Source organism: Temnothorax curvispinosus, unplaced genomic scaffold (genome assembly GCF_003070985.1).
Source record: "Temnothorax curvispinosus isolate PA1 unplaced genomic scaffold, ASM307098v1 QBEX01013717.1, whole genome shotgun sequence".
Taxonomy (NCBI): Eukaryota; Metazoa; Arthropoda; class Insecta; order Hymenoptera; family Formicidae; genus Temnothorax; species Temnothorax curvispinosus.
Genome location: NW_020223497.1, coordinates 17,587 through 42,384, shown reverse-complemented (window position 1 = coordinate 42,384; position 24,798 = coordinate 17,587). Strand labels below are relative to the sequence as shown.

Sequence of the window (24,798 nt, the reverse complement as noted above, 5' to 3'; positions counted from 1 at the left end):
GTAACAAGAAAAAATAGTAAAGTTCCGAAATTTTGTATATCAGTAATTACATTTCCATTTGACAGTGGACTTTTCTTAAAAGTTGCATTTAGATTCGATGCTTCAAAATGGACTTTCCTCAAAAGGGAGATATTGATTTTCCGAACCGGGCCATCGTTGTCGGGGAACAGCAGGCAAGAGATGTAGAAAATAAAAATAAGACCAGCGGCTCATTCGTAATGTGAACTGAAAATATTATTAAAAAGCATTTTACAACAAAAAATAACTAAAAAACAAACAAAAATACGATTTACAATTAAATTAAGAACAATCGAGTTGTATCATCTAAAAATAATAATACAATAATATTATAATAATATTAATAATAATAACATAACAAACCAGTACAAAAAAAGAGGAAAAAAGAGTGGCTGACAGCGAGAAAAAAAGTGACAGTGTCGAAACGGTATTTCGTTCTCATCTCTCGCGCGCATCGCGGAGCGTCTCATTCTCGGTGATAACGCGAGCAATGCGAGCGCGCACGCATATATAAAACACACGCAGGCACAGTAGTAACATATACACATACACACACGCATGTACATACATCTCGCGGGCTTTTACTTTGGGAGTAATGCGTAGGAATGGAATTTAATCTCTTGTCTTGTGTGCGCGCGCCTCACGGCCGATTATTATTGACAATGAGAGCGGCGAAGTGGTAGTGATGGCTAGCTGGCAAGGCGGCGCATCGTCTCTCCTCGGTTCTCGCGTCAAACGCGTTAATACGATACAATAACGATATAATAACTGATTAATAAGAATATTGTAATAATAATAATAGTAACTAAATATCAATAATAACTAATTAATAATAGCAATAATAATGATAATAATGACAGTAATGTTAATTAGGGATCAACACATGCTTATGTGATATAAATACTAATGGACAGATACCTTGTGATGCCGTCTCGACGGTGCAACTTTCTTCGTGCACCCCCTTTCTCTCCCCAAATTAATACCCCCCCCCCCCCCCCTTCCTAGAGAAGATTTCGAATTTTTACAAATAATCCATTCACGTCGTTCTTTTGGCATTCCGTCTTTGTCAAGTTATTTAAAAGATTAAAGGCGCGGAAGCGCGATCGATTAAAGTTGAAATAGCTTGACGAATCAAGAAGTTGAAAAAAAAAAGCTTGACGGTTTGCCCGAGTCGATGCGGGAATGGCGCTTAATCGAAAGATTAAAACAAAAACATCGAAACAAAACCGCGATATGAAAAAAAATGAGAATGATCCAAATAATTCTCGGTGAGCTGTGTTTATTTTTATTCCGGGTACCCTGTTAGAATTAAATTTCCATCCTCCTTGTCCGTCCTTAGAGTTTGTCTTCGTAACGAGGACATTCCAATCGGAAAATGTCCAGAATTTGTGGTAAAAAATAATATCGAATCCTCTATTCGAGACGGCAAACGACATGTGCGCATAACTGGTCCGTGATATGATTCTGAGAGCGTTTGCGCGACTCGAAGATCGGAAATGTTTACGGAATGTCTATGGAATTACCTCGGACGAACAAGGACGTAATTCAACGACGATCGCCTGCAGTTCAGTAGTCTTTAATTGCAACTCTTTAACCGCGCAAAAATTAAAGGATTCACGATTCAACATTTATTTTAGTGCCCGTATCTGTCAAATTATAACACACTTGTCGAATGATACAGAGCGTTTTTCGTGCATCATAATTCGCGTGTCTCTACCTAAATACTCACTAATTTACAAACGTCGGTTATAAGATTCGCAACATTCACATGAACGTCATGGAAACTTTTTGATTACACCTCCCTTTCTCTTTTCGCATTTTATATTTCTTAACAACGAACTGCAGAAGATACAAAATGTTTAGATCGCAATTCGTGTTTCTCGAACACTTAATTCACAGTAGATTGATCGAAGGATCAAAAATATTCAAATCAAATAAAGTCCTTAATCAGATGTCATGAATCTTCAATCCGACTTTGTAAAATGTCAGCACGTTGCTGAACTAAACGTGCAATTAGATTCGACTACCAAATCAAGCAATCATCGCGAATTATCCCAGGATCTTCGATTACGATCGATGACGAAACTGTTCGAAGATGCGGAAATATTGAATTTTAGTTATCACTTGTCCAATAGAATTGCAGAAAGTCAACTGTTGATCGATCATTATACTACTACCTTAATTTACTATTTTATTTAAAAATTTGTCATTGAGTTGAAATAATATTCAATACTCGATCAAATCGTGGAGAATCAATCTTTAAAAGAATTTTACTAATTATTTCATATGTAAAACTCGTAATATTCTCCAAGTAGCGTGATAATTTTTTTTCCCGAGCGATTGAGCGCGAGAAAACTAAATCAGCCCAAGGCGTTTCTAGAATCGAATTGATGTTCGCGCGAGCGAAGCAATCGACGACCGAAGATCCTGACATAATCCACGAATCTTCGTGACCGTAGTAATCAGGGTCGTTAGGGTATGCCAGCTAGCCTTTTTCTCTTCACAATACGGGGGGCGTTGGATGACGTCTCGCATCGACAATCGAAAGTCGCAACACGTTAATAATATATAATAGAATAATAATAGAATAATATTAATAAAAAATATAATAATAGCAAACATGCACGGAGTCGCGCGGCGGAGACTTGTGACGACTTCCGCAATTGACGATCCATCCAACAAAATATATTATTAATACTATAAGTTTTTTGTTTCGAGTGAAAAAGACGCCCGCGCAAACCTAAAACGGCAGCGTGGCAGTCGGGTGGAAATCGGAGGGTGATGGTAGTGGTGATGATTCTCATCGCTGGTGGTTGGGATAGACGGTGGTTTCGTCAAAATCTATAAGAATGTAAGCAGCAGCAACAACGCATTCTGTTTTGTTTTTTTTAAGCGCAGCGACACAAATGAAGAAGAGAAAAGAACAAAAGTTGCATCAGGCTGTGACAACGTAACTATCGAGAGAACGAGATACAGAGCAAAAAGGAAAGTCTTATACGATCGCTAAAAACGGCTAATAACTACTATATGCGCTACAATACTAACTACGCTAATAGAAAGAAAAAGGAAGAGGGTTTTTGCCGTAAAATGGAAAATTAGAGAAGACGATGACAAAATTCGTCCTCTGCTTTCGTAATCGTTGATGAGGATAGTGGTTACGTTAAAACGATTGCGTTATTTTGCTATGAAAGCCGAGAATTAGCTTCGACGATCTTAACACACCGATATACGCAATCGGCTTTTTTTACGCATGGATCAAACGCTAAGCGTCCTATTTTTTTTTCTTGAGATTCATCTCTTATAATACTATATTCAGGTCTTTATAAATTCTCTTGCGATTCTCTTGCGTGTCTCCGTGAGTGAAACAATCTTTAATCCCTATTAGAATTATTTGCGTTATCTATAAATGAATTTATCTCGTATTTAAGCGTTAACGTTACTTGGTACAATGGTTCCTCGCTAATACTCCAAAACATATCGCGACATTATATTTAAACATAATGAATAACGATACCGTCGATAAGCACTCAGCACATACTCGCCGATAAAGGTGGTAATTAAATTTATCCACGTAAATCGAGTGAGAAAAGTAATTTTGCTGTAACGACCGAAAAGTTAACATGGGTCGACGCGATTTAGCGACAAAATGAGTGAGACGAATGTCCTGGGAGAGAGGTGCGGAAATTAATTAAGTAAAACTAATCAATAATAATATAATTAAAGAGACAAAAAAAATAAACGCGCCCGATGACCGTTCAACGAAACGCCGTCATAATTACAATACTAAATGCACCTCAGAATGAGTTTCCGTAGGAATTGTCGATAATCGTTACAAAACGAAGGGGAGAAACGGAATCGAAGGACAAATTCAACAACGGTATCCGATCTATCCGCAACATATAAAATGTCCTGTCGTCCGGTGACTTAGAATCCGCGGGACGATTCTCGCGTTTCACGAATGATATTGGATCAATTGATCTCGGATAATCAGCACAGTCCCAAGTGCGCCCATATACATGCCTCAACAATCTTCGGCGAGTCTGTTACCCAAATATGTCGACGTATTATATTACATTGTATCGAAATATAATGACGAAATTACTAATTTCTCCAACAATTTCTGAAACCATTTCTGCAAACGCATTGACAACACATGGATCAATCTGACGTCTTATGCAGTAAGATCAAATAATTGTCCATAGAGATCTATAAAATACAAACAATTTGGGAAACAAAATCGTTTAACGAAGACCGCAGATAAGATGTGTTGACAATGTACGAACTAGTTCGAAGCTTACCGGAGTAATAAGCCCATATAATACTCACGGTAATCAGTCTCGAGTCCCGTGGGACAAGATCAAACCTGTTGAAGGCAATTTGCGCAAAATCGTTGGATTTCGCGTGGATCTCGAAATGGATCCTCTCACGAGTTATTCAACGAAACGGACCTTCCTCGCGAACCTCGCACGGCATTTGGAGGGAGATATTTTGAAGCGCGATGACCGGAAGTGACCCGAGCGCGACGGCCGCAATCGACCACCGTCGAAGAGAGTAACGAAAATGTGGTGAACGCGCGTGAATTTGGGCACGCGTAACGACCCGATGCATTGTGTTAGTTAAGTGTAGACCATATGTCGTCGTGACGAGTGGAAACACGTTTCCTGATGTGATCGTCGGACGAGGTCTCAGAGAGGACCGTTGGTTAGTGTGGACAATGGGAATGAGGGAGTAGGAAAGTGGTAACGGGCGTGAAGGAATAGGAGCGGAGGGTGGAAGGCGAGGGGGAAGTGACTAGCGGCGGCGAGCTCTACAACTAAACAACAACAACAGTATTTTCAGTATTATAACAACATTAACAAGTAAGTTATCGTGTACGCGCACGCGTATATACGGCGCGTACGCGCGAAGAAAGGAGCGCGCGCGAATTTGTCGGGGCAGGGTTGATTTACGTCCTCTCTCATTCTCTTTCTCTCCCTCTCTCACTCTCTTTCTCTTGTTTACGGGTCCTCGACAGCCCAGCGTCGCGAGGGCCATACACACAAAGCATCACGCGTTTCTCCTCTTTCTTTCCGCTCGTCTACGCGGGACGAAGAGGGCAGCTCGCGGAAACGCAAGGAGGATTATCGAGGGAAGCGCGCGCGTGCTTTCTCGCATACCGTCGATGATATCCGTCGTTCGGCAGAATCCACAAGAGGAGCGCCTCGGGAAAGTTCCGGCGAGGGGACTCCCAAATTCTTGCCGCGTGAACGACACTCGCTCGGGTGTCGATCTCTTTGAGAGTCGTGTATGGAGCAATAAATGGTGCGCTTCTTTTCTCATGGTCGGCGGTTCTCCGTGAAACGTCTCATAGGTGGGGCGAGCGAAGAAGGTGATGAGTTGATGATGACGGAGGTGGTGAGTTGAGCGCGCGAGCGTTGGCGGTGAAGCGATAGAAGACAGGCGAACGTAGGTGAGAGAAAAGATCGATGAGATCGCGGTGGTCCCGCGATCGTCGCACGACGAAGAGCGGCAATGATGATGGCGATAATGACACGATGAAAAATGTTGACACTTGGCGCACGACGATCATCGTCGTCGTCGTGACGCGTCGCTGCTCTACATGCCGATCGGCGGTACCTGTACATAGCGGTATATGTACAGCCGATAATCCTTACTGGCCAATACGACCGAACCGTCGTCCATTAGCGCCACATCGAAACACTGCGCGTGCTTCACCTTGCTCTCAAGAGCCGAGACCAATTGGCCATCCTGCGTGAAGATGGTCAGATTGAAATTATTATGATTGTCCGCTATTAGTATCTCGCCATGCGTATTGATGCCCACGCCGATCGGATAATTGGTGATACCCTCACCGCCTATCTGCCGTAAATAAGCGCCCTCGTAGTTAAAAACCTTGACACAATGGGCGCGATTGTCGCTGATGAAGATCTCCTGCTTATCGTTCACCACTACGCCGTTCGGGAACTCGAGGTGTTTCGAGCAGCCGAACTTTTGTAGAACGTTGCCGGTCTGATCGAAGATGATGACGCGCATCACTTTGCACTCCACGACAACGATCCGTCCCTTCGAGTCGACGGTGACGCCGCGTGGATGCTGGAGGATGTTTGCGCCGAACTTGCGTACAAATTGACCGTATTGATTGTAAATCTGTATCTGATGGGTCGGCGAACGTTCCGTAACGATAATGTCACCGGACGTCTTCACGACGGCGACGCGGTTTGGATAGAGCAATTGGCCGTCGCGTTTGCCGCACTCGCCGAATTGAAACTTGAACCTGCCTTCCTTGTCGAAGATCTGGATGCGATGATTGTTCGTGTCGGCAACGATGATGTCGTTCTGCGCGTTCACCGCGACGCCAGATGGTTCGGTGAACTGTCCCTCCATCACGCCAAACTCGCCAAACTTACAATGGTAAATCATCTTTTGCCGTTTGATCTGCGACTTGGGCGGGAATATCGCGGTGGCGGACATCAGTTTCGAAGTCAAGTCAAGGACGGAATCGCCCGGTGCGGCGTTCGTCGCTACGGCTACCGACGGCATCGCGAAATGATCATTCGTCGTCACGACCGGATAAGTGTCACTACCGCCGTTGCTCCATTTCTCGTACGGATTGGCATTCATGCCATTCAGATTCACGTCGCTGATCGTCGTGGAAAACGGGCCGAGACTGTTAGCTGAACTGAAACGTTTTGAGATCACGCTGCTGACAGTGTCGATCGAGGAAGGTGATGACGACGAGCCGCAATTCATACTGGAGGAGATCAGGCCGTTACTGTAAGTCCGTTCTAAGAGAAGACCGCCCAAAGGACCAGCTCCGCTTCCGAGTCCGTTGCTCATGTTGCTGCCGCCGCCGCTGCCAATGCCGTTGCTCGACAGAGCGGTAGGTCGTGCGATAGGTGGCTGCTTGCCGATCGAACCGGCGTTGTTTTCGCTGTTGCTGTTACTCCGAACGTAGCCGAAGGTGTTTCTCACTCCGACCTGTATCGCCTGGTAATTGCTGACGAATTCGAGATCCGCGGTCTGACTGGCTATATCCGTGTTTGGTATGTTACTGAGCAACGTTTGAAGTTTTGCCTCAAGGATCTTCTTGACCATGAGGAAATCAGTAATGGTGGTGACCTTGGTTACACGCTCGACAAAATCGCAGGTCTGCATCATCTTGTCCGCCATCTCGTTGGCTCGTTGGGAGAGCACGTTCAAGGAGATTTGCTTCGTCGAGAACACTGAGTCGAGTTCTTTCAGCAGCTCCTGTTTGCGCTCATCTAGCATCGATCGATAGAACTGGAAGGTATCGTTGATCTCATTTTGCGCCTTGTGATACTGCACCTGTAGTATCGCGGTGTTATGGTCTGTAGCTTTGACCGCCGCACGCGCGTCCGCCGCTTTCGAGCGGCACTCCTGAACGATCCGCGACAACGCCTCCAGTTGTTGTGTGCCTACCTCCGAGACGTGGGCACAGTCATGTAGCGGTCCTGCGTGTTCTGTCAACGTGCACTCCTTGCAAATCGGCACATTGCAGCTCCGGCAGAAATACTTGATTATCTCCTGCTTGTGTCGTCCACAAAAGTGTATCTTCTCCCCGTTTCCTCCGTTGTTGCTGTTCCCGGTGCCGTTGATAACCAGATTGTTGCCACCTCCGCCGCCGCCGCTGCTACCGTTACAGGCGCTTTTGGGCAGTTCCGTCGTCGCGGTGATCGTGTTACCGCCGCCACCTCCTCCTCCACCACCACCATTTCCGCCGCCACCGCCGCCGCCGCCACCACCGCTGCCGACGGTCTCCAGCTTGGAGTCGGCCAAGTTTAATAACCGGTGGCCTTCGAAACAGAGCATGTATTGATGTGCCATCACGCAATTTGGACAGAGAAACTGATCACAATCGTAACAACGCGATACAGCGCCAGCTACAACGCCTTCAGCGGATTTGCAGCCGGTGCAACGGATGTGAATGGGAGTGCCACTCGTGCTACCTAGCCGGCAGCGCGGGCACGGATCTTCGCCCGACTTTGGTGCGTCGAGGCACAAGTCGCAGCTGTCGACGTCGCAGATCGCCGAGTCGCTAGCAGGCGGCGAGCTGCCGCTCACCGTTACTGGGGACAGCGAAACCGGGGACCCGAGGGAATTTGCGCGCGATTCCAATGAGGGTGTCGGCGAGGCCATCTTCAATCAACCGGCATCCCTGCAAGCAGAAAATAACTAATATTTATATCATGTATTACTACATTTTGTTTCATAGAACGTCGTAACATTGTAAATTATTTTTTCAACAATAAAAATTCACTGTTGCTATTTGAAAGATTTCGACAATTATGTGTTCACTTTAAATAAATATTTTTCTACTCACGTTTATGTGACTCTTTTTCTTATAACTTATAATTTTCCACCAAATTGATGATTAACCCTTATTAAAATATTATTAATTATTAACACCGCATCAACATAATGATATAATCAATATAGCCATATTTTTTTCTATTATGTAAAGCACGCTTACATAAAATGAAATTTTAATAATGGCGCTTTGTTAAAAGTAATAAGCGAATTTATACGTACATTTCTATATCTTCCACGATAGAGTTCGTGATAACGAAAGAATATCATAACATTATGCGTCTCATTGGTAATAGTATCTACTGTAATAACAGTATAATATAATAATGTCGTAACGTTCAACTATCACGCGCTCTCCTCGGCTGTTCCTCGAGAGAGCCGCCGTTGTCGTAGCGATTAATCGTTATTACGGCGTTTCCTATCTTAAAGGTCTCTTTTATTGCGATTCCCACGCGCACGTCTGGCTATCTCTCCACCTTTTCTCCTCTGCACCCCCGAGGCGCAGCGGTTATTCGCGCGGCTCGCGCGACGAGCAGGAGGCTTCGGTCCCTCTAATTAAATCGCTCGAGCCGGACGGCCATGTTTCACCTGGCAGTCAGAAGAGGAGAGAGATCGGCCGGAGGAAAGGGAACGACGCGCGCCGGCGGCAAAGGAAAAGGAAGAACGAGGGAGGACTGGTATAGACCGCGAGTCCAAGGTCATGAATGCGAAGGTTATCGTACTTCTCTCCCACCCGGTCGAGCAAATTTATCGGATACCGTGCGACGACACTCGCTTTTCCACGCTCGGAAGGAGGAGATGGAAGAGGAGGAGCAAAGAGTAAAAGGTAACGTCGAGGAAGAAAAAGAGAGAACGAATAGAAAAAGAGAAAGAGGAAGAAAGTCTTTTAACGTGCTAAGTGAAAATATCATTTTTCAGAAGCTTCATGCTTCAACCGGCTGACATTATCCTGTTCCATCGACGCAGAAAGATTTAATAAAGAAAATGACGTTAGAGATTTTCTTTTCCTTTAAAATCGCCTTTATTCGGGTTGTTTCATATTTCTTAATTTAAATGAGTAATCAAAAACTAAATGACATCATTAGAAATGACCCAACGTGGGAGAATAGAAACGAGATAGTAAAGCCGCATAGTAAGAGAGAAAGAGAGAGAAGAAACCGCAGAGGCGAAGAGAACAAAGAGCATCTGCTCGCGCGCTCCAGGAAATGCTTCTGAAGTTACTGCACCAGAGAGCGAGTCCTCGCTCGCTAGCGCGACCGGGCGCGCCGCGCCGTCTTCGTGCAAGAATTTCGATTAACTCCCGAGATAAAAGGTGAACGCTCCTGAGGGAAGTGTCCGTGGAGCCCGAGGTCGCCGGAAAGCTGTGTTTAACATACCGAGACCAAGGAAGTCGCGGGGAACGCGTGGTGAACTCACCGAAAGCGAGAATTCACGCCATTGTGAAGTTTACGTATAAAAATCGTGTGTATGTGTACATACACATACATATAGACACAATATATGTATGTATATGTATATCTTCCAGCTGAATAAAATAACTTCACGCCAAGAATGTCCTAAATACGCGTATTTTATAAGACAAATTATTTGCGTTGATGTACACAGTCAGCTCTTTTAACTTTCCATTGAAGCTGCAAGATAGAAGTAGATTTTAGACAAGATTCATCGATCAAGATACAATTTTATTAACAGAAATAATCATGGATAACTTTGGTCAGAAGCCAATGTGAAGTATACGATGAAAGAGGCAAATTGTTAAAATATTTTATGAAATATTGAAGTTAAATCTGTTCGTATATTATATATTGAATGCAACTCAATAGCCATTATATATAACTGAAACTGGTGAGCTATGAAAATAACGATCACGTTTCCCGTTTATTCATTTGTGTTTGGTTTTTGAAATAAAATCTGAAATACGTAGAAAAATTTATGACTTTGTATATAAGAATTTATTACTTTATGCGTTACGCAGTTCTCTCCTTCATTTCATCTTATCATCTGTCTTTGAATATGCACTCCTCAATTGTCGGGAATCGTTGAGGAAAGAATAGAGAACGTTTCCAACAATCGTATACATATGACAAATCGCGACGGGATATAACGAGGGAGGAAGAGGGAGGAGTTAATTCTTTCTCGCCCGCGAGGGAAATGAAGCGTCTGAATAAAAAATGCGACGGGGATCGCAGGGAGAAACGGATGCAGGAACGTGTCCTTGGCGAGGATAATTCCCGTTATCGAAGCACTGCAACCCCACTGTTGCATTTTCGCGAACGCGGATCGCAACCCCACGGTTGAATGCACCGTGGGAAGGGATGGCGGACGGCGCGTCTGGTTTCCATAGTAACGCTGCATCGACCGCCCCAACCCTTCGAACCGGAGTTGTTCCGACGAGGGTCGAGTCCGTTGCCGCTCGTGATGGTGGTGGTAGTAACGACGGTGGTGCGGCGGGAACCAAGGGGGATGGCAACCGCCCTTCGGGAACGGTAACCGTTGGTGCATCGCCCTTCGACGCAGCGGTAGTGCGTGCTTCTCTACGGGGTGATCGAAAAGAACCTTCCCAGGATATACGGGAGTAATCGCGAAATACGATTAGAAAAAGAGGACTTTGCTAAAGTTTTTCGATTTCCCACGGCAATAATTATTGATACAATCAAGATTTTACGATGTATATATCGATTATCGATAATTTAAAGATTGCGGAGTTGTAATATTCTTTGTAAAAGCATTCTACAGCGCTTGCCGAACAATGTACACTTTTACAGATTTTTTTTGTTGGATCGTTTCTCGATGGCAACTTAATAAGTAATGCTTCGTAAATTTATTTACAAGTTTGAGAGTGGCGCTCTCTTCTCTCTCGACTTTAATATTCCAAGAGCTTAACTCTTCTTAAAACTTTAGAACATAGTCTCGATGAACATTTTTAAAAAATCGCTTTCAAATTAATCGTACTATTCACGCCAATCGAAAATCTACGCTCACAAAACATTAAATGTCAAAGATGTCCGTAATATCAGCAAGATTCGCATCGAATGTACAACGCGGGCCGTACATTCTCGCGTGTATGTACTCCGGCCGGTAATTTCAATGTCACTGCCGGATGTTTCTTCAGCCCCAAACGAGGGGAGCGGTCGCCACCTGCCCCCTCCACCCTCTCTCGTTTGATTAACGTTATTTTGCTCGACGGGCGAGCATCGACCGCGATCGATACACGGCGCGGCGGTGGCGGTAGCGGTGGCGGCGGCGGCGGTGTAGTCACGTTTGCGAGCCGAGGAACAAGGAACGAGAAACGAGATGAGACAGACGGAGCCGAGCGAAAAGGCCATCGGCCTGCGCCGCAGACGGATTGGTAACGGCTGCGCCGCTGCGGTTATGGGAAAGGTAGGCGAGCGAACGCGAAGCGAGCGTGATGGACGGATAGGAAGGGAGAAATTTATTATACCTTGAAGCCCCGAGACTCCCCAGGCTATATATCTATATATATTTAACAATATTAACGCGCGATGCACACGACACAACCAAAGAAATACAGACACGGATATATTCGTTTTATGTCCAAACGTTCGTCTCCCGCTGATACTCCCGGCTTCGGAATGAGGGCATTTTCATTTGACAACGCAAATCGACTCTCATTGTTAGTGTCTAATTTTTTGCTTTTTATTTAATTTCTACTCTTTTAATTATATAGTATATATATATATATATATATATATATATATATATATATATATATAGGGGGAGAGAGAGAGAGAGACAACACGCGTGCGCGGATGTGTGTTGACTATTGATTATTTTGACCTCAGTCAAAACAGTAAGTTAACAATATCAAATATATGTATAAATAAAAGAAAAGCACAAAATACTTATAACAAAATAATCAAAATTATAATATAAATTATATATGTGTGTAACATATAAAAAATATACAAAAGATATATAAAGTTTTCATGTGTGTGCGTGTACGTGTATGTGTGTGTACTTTAAACAGAATAAAATATTTTATTCCTAAAGGGAGAAAATATTCTAGACTCGAGAGAAGGATATAGAGTGAAACGGAAGCCTGCCAGACGTCAGATCGATCGCGTCTGCGTGCCGGCATCGACAAAGGAAACGAAAATGGTTGTAACGAGATCGTTTAGGTCCCAATACGCCGAAGAATTTCTAACGAATGAAAAATTTTCGTTTTAAGATTCTGACGAATGGATTTTCATACAATTTTTATTTTTAATCTTTAATGTAAAAAAAAACATTGCAACTTTTTAGCTACCATCACTAATATGTAATATTTCAAGATTAAATATAATAGGTATCTAATAAAATTATATAATAAAAGAATCTATATCTCTTCGTATAATTGATAATTTATAAAACAGTATTAATCTATTAAGCTTTGTAATTCATCAACTAATGTTATTGAAATTAATAATACATGACAAACATACACACGCATTGATGGAAACACATGCGACATCAATAATTCATATAATGCTGAAAAAATAAATTACATTGGTTGTGTCTCGTCCGAGGTCTCGTCCGACATTTTACGGCTTCGATTTGTCAGCAATTCACAAAGTGGAATGTGTGTTTGTGCTCAATTATATTTCTGTTAAATGTTAAATCGAGGGAGTACTTTTGACGAGTGGAAGCGTCGAATCCTCTTCGCTGTCGCGACTTAAATCCGCCGGTGCGTTTTGAACGTTAAAGTGCATCAGCGTCACGCTTTCCGGAAGTGCCGGTCGTTTCGCCGCCGGTGGTTTACGAGCGCGGAGTGGTTATGACGCCACGCGGACGACGTTCCGTTCCGCATGCGGAATACGTAGGAGGAGGTCACTGCACTTGCGAACCCAACCTCTCGTCGGCAGAAGGTCGCGCGAATCGTGAGATCGATTTTGTATATGAGCGTTGACATCCTGACAATTCCATCAGAATGCATTTGCGAAATGCACTTAAATCTCGCAACAATGAAGAAGGGTGAACGACCGCTATTATACAGCGAGGTAGAATGTCGACAAGTGAACAAAGTATGGAAATATGTCAGTACTCCGCGCAAGTATGAAATTAATCTTATTCTATATCAGCAGTATAAGAAATGACGTAATTGTATTTATTAAGCGGTCTTGTAACGTGAAGGAATATTTTTGTGAAAACGCATAAGCAACTTTATATCATCTGTCACGTGAAAATACTAAAGAGCAATGTTTCCGATAAATATTTTATCCTACTTAAAAAATAATTTCAGTACTTATCTATATTCCATATCTATAAGTAACATAAAAATTAAACAACTGCCGCTTATATTTGTATACAAAAAAATCTATGTATTAACGTGCGTCAAAGGGCAATAATAAATAAAATAATCAATTTTCAATTTATTCGCAAACATGTCTGAAAAAGAAACGACGTGACGGTAGGACATTGATTATATTAACGAACGTGAAAAAGCAAGGAAGTTGCTACAGTCATTTCTCGCCAGTAGCATCGTTCTCGAAGTTCTTAGTTGGTGAGACCAGCGCTCGAGAGCGGTGTACCTAGAGGAGGCCGGAGAGTGGAAACAAGCGAGTGACGTGTATATTAAAGGCGAAGAGAGAAAGAACGGAAGGGAGGATGAGTGGAAGAGAGGTTCAAGCACCATTTGACCGGTCTCTGAATCATCGTTAAGCGACCGTTACACGATGGCTCGTTAAATCGCACGGCAGTGGGTGGGTCGGATAAATCGTAGGTCTAAGGAGAGCTACATTCGCAAAATTGTTTTCGCGCGCGGCGAAACAGCGCTTGAGATTTTTCTCACCATGATCATGGCCTTGCTCTTGAAACTTTGGTCAACCTTTTCTTCGATGTATCATTAACAATATATAAACACAACTGGACACAAACTTTCCCAGACCGATTAAAAGAATTCGTTCGTTCCCCCCCCCTCTTCTCAGTTTTTAAACTTTTGATTTTAAAAAAATTCATAAATAAAAAAAGAAATAAATAATAGTTCCAAGTTTTTTCACTCTGAATCATTATAATTATCGTTATCAGATCGTCATCGTATTTTTATCGAAGAAATAATTTATATAATACAAATAAAGTCATTGTATATATTGACGAATTTACGAAATATGTGTCCCTGCGAGATGCTTTTAGAGTTTTAGATTGCGGAATATTTAGGATATACGTGATAGATTGTCTCGATGAATGATTTATCTGTTGACCTAACTCATGCGATGAATAAGAAGCATTCCAAAACATGCAATAGTGCTATATCGATCATTGTGACGACATTGGGGTGATATGTGAACGTATGACGTGGGAGAACGGAAGCTACTAATTTCAAAAACAAGCCCGAAGTGCTCTCCTCTTAAGTAAGATTTCAATTAAGACCATCAAGTAATTAATGTTACTTTAAAAGTCTCGGATCGGTCTCAACCGGTTAACGGTTAGTGTGTCGCGTAGTTCACTATATCGCTATTAGGTAACGAAACATCATCATTTTTTAAAAATACATTTCTACATTTTAAGCTTATTATATAAATGGCGTTCCGGGAATCCTATTTTCAGGTATGTGGAATAATTTGCATTAATTAAGGAAGGATTAGTCTCTACGTCGGTGTGCGTAATAATGTGTAGGAGACACTACTTTCTATGGACATTTTACAGATATATAATCAGTTCCGTTGTACGCGTAGCGTTTCGTTGACCCTCCAAGCAATCGCAATTACCAGCTAGAGTACGTTTGTAAAAACGCATCGTGCCATTACGGAACGTGGAAATTAGTTACATGTAATCATCGACGATTCTTACGCTTAACGCGGAACTATTTACATAATATCGTGTCATAATTGAAGAATCGATACGCTTGGGTCGGCACCCATTTAAATGAGGAAGAAGAAAGGCGGATATATCTGCTTTATACGCGACACTTTCTCAAGGAGCACGCAAGTCGATGCTCGCTAGATATATGTGTACAACGATTAAGTTGCTAGATATATGTGTACAACGATTAGATGCACGTGTTCGAGATAGATCAGAAAACTGCGACCATTAAATATATGAGAAACTTATTAAATTAGCAACTGTTTATATTGGATATACCAAACAAGATTATTTAAAATGCCATTGTAATTACGTGAATGTTTTTGTTTCCATTGTTTTTATATAGATGCAAACAACGCGCTGTTTACACGAAAGGAAATAGAAAATTGGTGAAAAGCTAAAGCTGCAGTAACTTTTTTAAAAATAAAGTAAATAAAATTTTGATAAACAATGTTAAAATAGATATATCAATAATATAATTACACTAGACACTACAGACGCGCGCTACGCGCGCGCTATTTATCTTTAACATTTCACTATTAACCCTATTATACACAACTGTCAAAATATACAATGACAGCTGCAAATGAAGTAAGCGCAGCAAGAAAACCAATCGGCATCGCGGAAAAGCGGCAACAATAAACTTCACATCTCCTTTTTAGAAAAGGATTAAAATGCCATGTACGTAAAAGAATTTCAGGCTTTCTCAAATGTAAGAAATCAGGTGGTACTGCTATTTTCAAACTAGTTCGTGGTTATTAAAATTTTAATTTCTTTAAAATTAGCTTCTATAAATTATTCTTCGATGAGCAAAAATAATATATACACATGTATCATTTCTGAGATAACACACATAACGTTAAATATTTCGACGTTGACATTTGTCATGAATGAGATAAACGACGAATAATAGCCATCCGAAAGTACATATTAGAGATGCAGCAGAGATGGATTCCAATTTTGGTCGTTCGACTCGTTCATATGCGAATTTACGGCATAATGGCATTTTAGGACGTTGTGTGTTAACACGTGAAAGCTTTACACAAGGATAGGCGTTTTAAGAGGACAAATAAGAGATGTGAAGCTTCACAAGAGGCATCGCAAAAAGCGCACACCTGTAGAACGCTAATGATTATAAGCGACAAAGATTTAACCATACTCGCGAAGTCTTGAACAACGATGAGTTGTATTAATTTGTTCCTGGAACAAGTTAATACATGGTATTCTAAATCGATTTCTAAGACAATCAAAATAAAGATTAATTCATAAGAATTGCGTACCACGCAAGAACACATAATTGACTTAATTAATGTTTTAGAAAATAAAAACTATAATTTGAATATATCATCAACGTCTTTCCTACTTGTAATAAAAAAATATATAAAATCACAAATCGTTATGTAAGTAATATATGCAGATTGCAGAGCTTACATGAGATGCACTTCTACATACATTTAATTTCGTTCCTCGAAGTATAAAATGAAGCGTCTTATATAGCGCACTAAAACTACATCTTTAAGGCTCCATAAAATTTTCATCATTCTAATTTAGTATAACTTTATAATGTTTTACATCGAAATCTCTGTGAAACATTAAGCTCCACTCTCTAATGCTTCGTGAAATACGAGAAGGGAAGAAGATACCCGAGGCCTCCTTAATAGCTGTAGAAACAATTACGTCTAACGGAAGCATCAGGCAACATTGTGCTGTCACCCGCATGCGGCGTCATCTTATGTTTGTACCATATGATCGAGAGTGTTCGAGAGTCTTGAAGAGAATCTCGAAAATCTTATACAATGCGACCCGCAGCAGAACCACGAACCCGAGTGTAGAATAATCGAAACACGATAAATACGTTTTTACATTTCTGCTAATCTGTATTAAATATAAAGAAATTAATCGTACAATGCATCTACTAATTCGTATAGAGATGACTTTAAAATATTATTTTTAATTTTAACTTTAAAGAATATATTTGTACGATATATCTCTTTTATCATCTTTATCTGTAATCTATTTTCAAATAAAATTAAATTCATATAATCCTAAAGTTTGTAAGTGTATGAACATGTAATATAATTACATTTTTTATTCAAAGAATTATTATATGTTTTCTAAATATTGTGTTCTACGTGTATCACTGAATAAAAATCATGAATAAAATATTTTTATGCACGTTTGTTCTATCGCATATTTCCTTTGTGTATTTTATAACACAATTAAAAACTCGCTTTTACAATTTCAGCACGTTCAGTGATAGACATGTGAGGAGAGAGAGAGAGAGCGGAAAAAGGGAGAAAAAGAGGAAGCCGGGGGAGAGAGAAAGAGAGAGAGAGAGACAGGAAAAATGATACTACGTAATGCGCAGCATGATTCTATAATGCAATTGCAGAGAATTTTAATATTCGCCCATAACAGCAATTCTCTCGCTGAAGATAACAATAACAAGTTTTATCATCATGCATATTTTTCCGGGTCGTGAAACGCGATTAAGGTGCTCCGGACTTCGGAGTAAGCCGAGCGTATCATGATTATTACTCCAATTAACATACGGCCGCCGCAATGTTAATTGCTAATTGTAATGCGGTTCGTTGCGCGAACAGTTTCTCACGGTGAAGTAGTAAAGAGCGATCCGCACACTTCGCATTTAGGATTACCTGCATTATACTGTCTGCAGCCAGTTCCGAGAAAAGCCTAAGGGCGGAGTAGTTTATATAAACTACTCGCGAATTATACGATTTGCCACATAAAGGAATAAACGAGCCAAACGATAATGAAGCCTTTGACAAGAGTCTATCGATTATTTCTTGATTAATATGCCAAACGTTGCGAGCAAAACCCTTTCCGTTTCTCTATTCCAATCTATTCTCCCTTTTATTTTAAATCGGTTATATTTTAACGCGATTCCAGTTAAAAATTCTTATAAAGAAATTCGATTAAATGTGGCAAAAACAAGTAAATGGCTTCAAGCTTCAGTGGTTGGCGTAAATGAGAGAAGAAAGAATTGAAGACTGAAAATAAAACAAGAGACTAAATGCGGTAAGAATGATCTTAAAAGATCCTTGCACAAGACATATATTTTCTCGTCATTAACTTCACTTTTTCATTTCCTAGCCCTCTTATAATTCACGTTTTCCATTTTAAGCGCTCAGACAGTTTCTTGTTTCTTCCGTCCCAACCGTTAGTAGGACTGACAGACACATTTATTAGCATTTTTATTACATTTATCACGTATTATTTCTCACTGATGAGAATTTCGGAGCATTTTTCTCGTTTCACGACACGAGGCGCATTTTGCGAACGCGGTGAGAAATTTATGGCTGCGGCGAGCCGCGAGTAGGAAATGCTACGTCGAAGCTCTCTCGGCCTTGCGATCAATCTTTCAGCGATGGCCGGCGGCCCCTGAAATTTACTTTCGTGTTACGTTACACACCATCGGCTACAATGTAAAACGGAACGTAACGAAACGGGGCGAACGGTTGCGGGAACATAAACATGGGATGCAATTTTAATGAGAAGACATGCTGCGCACGGCGCGGCGCCGCTGCGCTTCTTCGTGCTGAATTCCAAAGGTTTATTAATTTATGGAAGCTCGTTCCACTTATTGAAGACAGGAGATCGCGCCCGGAGCTATTTTAAAGCACACAGGAAACCTCCCCGTTAGAACTTTCTTAATTACCTTGTTCACGTGACGGGGAGGTATCGAAGTGTCTAACTATACTTATTTATGCATTAGCGGTATAATCGTTATGCATGTAATGGTACTATAGTCGATGCAGTTTGCTGTAAGATGACTTGCGCTAAATATATAGAGAATAATAAAGACAATCTTTATTACGATACTATTTTGTATACACAAGTAAATTTTCAAGATTAGTTTATATTTAGCTTCATCTTAGAGATACTAAAAAAATTGTCTTCAGGCTATGGTAAAACATCGGAAACGACAAGCGTGTCATAGAACAATACATATTTTATTTGAAATAAGAATTATTATCTTCAATTAACTTTTTTGCTTTGTTGTAACTAATTTAATTTATGGCATCTCATAAAAACAAAATCGCATTACAACGACAATCGCCAACACTGCGATCAATCATCGGCAATTCAAGCATTACTAGTCACATATTAGTGAGCAACACGCTGATGTGCTATTTATGATATTCAGCTTTCTAAAGCGTCGTGAAAAGAGAGGAAATTATTTCTGACTCGTTTCACTGCTGCGAGGTTGTTTACAACGACGCACGTTGTGTCAGAGACATCGATCGATATACCGGGTACATACGATATTTATAATGTTAAACGAGAGTCCAGCTTGTTTATTTATGACGTTACGCAATGTTCTAGATTGCTCGTGCGACGAGACGGTTTTCACCGTGAAAATGACGTTACTGCAACGGACACGTCCTTTTCCGCAAGCAACTATTAACGCTAACGCAATCCGTTGCAGAAATGCTGATTATATTATACACAATATTTATTACTAAAAAAAGATTCGATAACATTGGATTATTTTTCTCAGCGCCGAGTATATTACAAACTAAAGAAAAAAATATCATTTTCAAATAAATTTGGGATGACTTTCTTAACAAAAATTGATGATGCAATTTATCCCTTCTATCGAAAGAGACATCTTGTTTCTTTGTTATACACGCGGAATGCGCTATATCGAAAATTTCGAAATTGTAAAGTTAGTATTGTCCCGAACATCGTTTCAAAGTGCCGTAACCTTTGAAACCTATTGAAGTACCAAGCTTTTGTGAAGTTCTAAAGTTCTACAGTTTCCACAAGATACAAGATTCATATTAAAATTTCAAAATTCGAAAATTCCAAGACTCCAGGATGCAATCGCGATTTATTTACGATTTAATATTCTAGAATTTCGTACTTGTAAGATGTAAGCATACGTTGCTCTTTACAGCATCTGATGTTATATTGGACGAGAATTCATGCATTCTTAAGCTTGTATTCCGCAGAAAATAATGTGCGCTAATTTTGCGTACAATAATTTCTAATTGTCAATCAATATATCGACAGTATTCTTACAGTAAGGATACTGTTACCAAGAGAATGTTCCATTTTCGAGAGAAGTATTCATAATGCAATTAGGTTCCTCGCCCTAGCCGATTTTCCGCGATGCACAATTCATTCGCCAATATTAAATGCGGTATCATCCATCGCGTTTGGACGAAAGGCCAGCCCGAATTCTACCAGGTGGGAATCGATAGAGGCTAAAATTAGCTTGACGTACTGATTGGTGAGAAAGCCGAACAGCCGGAAACGAGATCAGCGTCCGTTAACAGCACGGGATTCCGACGATCGAAAATTGGATGAGCAGTTATACCGTACTTTCAAAAAGTTCGATCTTTGCGCAATTGAACGGTTCGTGTGTGAAAGAAGTGTCTCTAAATAAAAAATAAAAAATAGATTTTATAGATTTCCTATAAAAAAATTTATATATTGCATTACAAGAATATATATAACAAAATAATACATAGGTTTTAATATCTTCTTTTAATAAAGCTAATTAAGTTGAACTTCAAGTTTGTAAACAAATAAGCAAATTCAGCATAAATGTTTTTCGGCAAAACTTACGTCTCCTTTCTCTTATTGCTAGAAATGTAATTATGTTGGAAAACGAAAATTTTGCCCTCGGCCTATCACGTTTATTACAGAGGACAGCCATGCGTTGTCGGGGAAAATTTTAATTTTTTGCGGTCGCTCACGTCTGGGACCGTGGTAGAAATAATTAAACGCTGCGACGCGCTCGTCTACTTTCCATTATTTCTTTCTTCATCGTCTGTCGGAGGGGGCGTCGCGGCGCCCGACGCCCGGCGCCACACGCGCTGACAAATGTCCCTACCCTACGCGGGGACAAGAGAATCGCGCAACGCACGCGATCCACACGATCGATATCATTGTCAGTGAGTATCGTCGGACTCGGAGAGATGGTTGTGATACCGGCGGCTGTGATAGCCTCGAAATCTCTCCTAGACATTAGTTTCTTTGCAATGATAAAACATAATTCTATTAGGAAATGTTGTTTAGTTTTTAGTTGAATAACTCGAAAAGGATTGACAAGTCACGCTAATCGATAAAGTTCTAAATTTAAAGATAACATTCAAAAATCCTCAAACATGCGAGAGAAGCGCATCTAATAAACTCGTGACGTTCCTGCTTACGATGCATCGCGCTCGTCAAGTCTACACGAGATGTAATCTCTTCATTGACAGGCAATATCTTTCGTGTTCGTGCTTTCTTTCGGATGAAAGCGCAATCTCGCAGCTCGCTCTTGTGACCTTCCTGCTTAAGCAGCAGCCCGTATACTCGGCCGCTGCATGTCGTTCTCACGCGGGTACATCCCTCTCCTCGCTAAAATAAGCCCGTATTTTTAGAACGTCGGCACATATCGCGTAGGTGCTGCTTTCCCTGTACACTCGCCACTCTCGTGTCCGGAGACATTATATTCACCTCCCTACGCGACCTTCGATTTTCTTCATTCCCCGCCCGCCTACGGACCTCTTGATCACGAAAACCGCCGTGAGAAAATTTACCGTATTGAGAAACCCACGCGCGAATTTCCTGTCCCATCTGGTTATCTTAACTCGATAACGGTGAACGATGGACATATTAAGGAGAGGAAACATTGTTATGCAATCTAATTTCTTCGCTAAACTAAAAGTAATAAGACACAGCAAGAAAGGATCACGTAATATAATTTTTAAGTAATATAAAATTAATTTGTCAAACGTTACAAAAATGACATGCAAATTATACGAGCCGATGACATGTATAAATTTTAATATCTAGATTCGAATTGCGAAAGAGATCGACCGAGTCGCCTCTTCTTATTTCGCACGTAAGTCTTTGTACAGCAAGAAGGAAAAAACTTTTCGAAGTTTTTCATCTTCGGGGCGTCCGTCAGCTCTTCCATTCACTTTTCTGCGTTATCGTATAATTTGTGTAAAGAACAGCCCGCGGGCCGCATTCGCCACGGTATCCTAAGCGTGTATTAACCGTCGAGCGCGAGATTAATCCGGAAATACTGCAGCAGCGCGGCGATTTACGTATTTATGCGCCTGCGGGAGAAGGCATGCACCTTGCAACCGACAACTCGTAGCGATGAATTATCGCCGGACGACGCGAGGGATCGCGTGAGTCACTCGAGTAACGCCGATCGGTAATAAGTTATAATACATACGTATAGCCGCGCGAGCCTCGCGGAAAGGTGGGTTCCCGATGAATAGATCGGAGTTATTCGGATTCCGGAAGATCTGCGAGGGAAATAATAGCTTGATTCTAACCACACGCGTCGAACACGAGCGGCAGCGCTATTCCGCTATTCCGCGATCTTACACGCCTCGTAGAAAGGCAGCATCGCAGCAGCTCCCGTCATTTACGATTTCTTAAATTAGTAGTCGATTCGATTGGCGCCGCGTTTATATCGCGGCGGTTCTCAAACACAGCGAGCGTCATAAAATCTTCAGCTCGATGCGTTGAACTGGATTACGACCGTACACTTAATGTTCGAAAGACCGTTTTGATACATAAAAATCTACATGTTACAGGTACTTCGAGAGATGCGATAAATTACTTGAAGCTCACGTCGCGCGCGGGATTACAGTATTGCCAGCGAATTTATTAACATATCCCTGTCTGCCATATCGCCGAAGATGCTCGTTAGAGATCTATCTAACGGCGTTATTTTCCTGAAGAATAACCCCTTGGATAACCCCTGCGGCGGATAACGTGCGCGGTATTAATTGCGAGATTAATTGCCCTCTATGACGTGCAGATATATCAGTAGAAAGGCAGAGTAGGATTAGATATATAGTTGTGATTATTATAAAATCTTTTGTAAAGTGTAGCTTTGGAAGTCTATCATACACTCTAAAAAATATCGGTGTGAAATTTCACCACACCCATGTAGTTAAACAATTCGGTGTGAATTTTAACACCGAAATTGTTGAGAATCTTTCACACCGAAAACGCGATGTCAAACTTTGATGCTATATTGTTTTGTTTTCACAACGTGCGGTGTGACGAGGCGACACGCGACTACACGTTTAGGTTATCGTGTATCGTGTACCAGGTTATTAGTTCGTGTTCGCGTCATCGTTACATACGGGAAAGTGTATAGGACTTCCTTTTCGTCGAATTATTCAAGTGTTTGTAATAATCAGTGTATTATCGAAGAGGATATATCAGCCCGACAATATGCTTATTAAGGTAAAGTACCATAACGTGAAGAAGTTCGTCCACTTAAATACGAGTGATACAGCAGAAGAATTCATCGTTAGAGGTAAAGTTATACAGTGTTTCAAGTTACAAATATATATTAATAATATTAAGCAGTGTAACACAAAAACATGGCAATCAGAATCTTCACGTGATATACATCAGTTGAATGTTTCCTAGTCAGCATACCATGTCCGAAATCGGGACGTCTTACGTTCCGCTTTTGGACATGTGTGCTGTATGGGTTCTGAGATTAATTGCTTCATTACAAATAAAGAAACATCTCATTTCTTTTATTTTGCAACAGTAAAGATCACTGATATTCTAAGATTTATTGTATTATGTTCGTTTGCTATCAGATTTATTTTTACGCTCCACTGCTTAATAAATTAATATTTGCTTTTTGACTAGTACATTTTGTTTTTGTAAAATTTCTTTTAATGATGGTAATAGCCTAGCAAACAAAGTAACGCCATATTTCATGAAAAAATCACACCGCCAGTAGTGTCAAGATTCACACCGTCTTCTGTGAGGAAATTCACACCGCAACAATGTGAATTTTCCACACCAAGCAGACAGTGTTGATTTCACCCCATCACGGTGAGAATTATATACACACCGGTATGGGTGTTACGATTCACACCATTGGTGTTAAATTCACACCCATATTTCTTAGAGTGTATTTATAATAAAAATACGAATGTTTTTATATATATTTTTTATATTTAATCTCCGTAGAATTATCTATTAACGACTATATTCTATCAATTATAACACAATTTTGAAAATGGAATGCTAGATTTATAGAAACAAGTAATAAACTTTCGTATAAAACTCTCCAAATGTCCGAGAGATCTTCGCGATTGAAAACTTCTTTTATAAGAACATACAAAATTCTCATTTTACATAGGATGCGGAACAATAAGTGTGGTAAGTCAATGCAAATCTAAGTAATTAGTTGTCCTTTACTGACTCGTGTTATAATCTCGCGACGATATTTTGCAAACAAGCAAACAATGATCATTATGACAATTTTATCTTGTTGTTTGTCTGGAATATATTTTCCTTTCCTTTATTGAAATATTTCTCACGATCGGACTGTAACGTAAGCGAAATCGGAATATTGAATTGCGAGAGAATTGTAAGAATAATTTTTTTTTTGTAACATCAAAGATATCTCGCAATATAAACATTATTACAATGTACAGAACGAGAATGGTGTTTATAAAGCTTTCTCAGGTTGCTCTTAGAGAAATTGTGGTACATTCTTCGAGATTATGATGCAAAGTCATAAAGAATAAGCTCGTACTGACAAGTAGCGTAAAAGCCTATACGTTACCTTCTAGGTATAATACTCGGTAATCTCGTATTCGCAAAATTTATGACTTCTCCACGGTACGCTGCCGAGACACCACA

The 24,798-nt window shown here is 40.8% G+C and overlaps 1 protein-coding gene across 1 annotated transcript; it reads right to left on the bottom strand.

Moving 5' to 3' along the window:
- Positions 1 to 358: 358 nt before the first annotated feature.
- LOC112463859 (brain tumor protein-like) lies at positions 359 to 24,776 on the bottom strand. The gene is made up of 2 exons (XM_025030505.1): positions 24,722 to 24,776; positions 359 to 8,194 (listed from the first exon to the last, which is right to left on the bottom strand). The coding sequence occupies exon 2, from the start codon at positions 8,173 to 8,175 to the stop codon at positions 5,614 to 5,616; it is 2,562 nt and encodes an 853-aa protein (XP_024886273.1). The 5' UTR covers positions 8,176 to 8,194; positions 24,722 to 24,776; the 3' UTR covers positions 359 to 5,613.
- Positions 24,777 to 24,798: the final 22 nt, after the last annotated feature.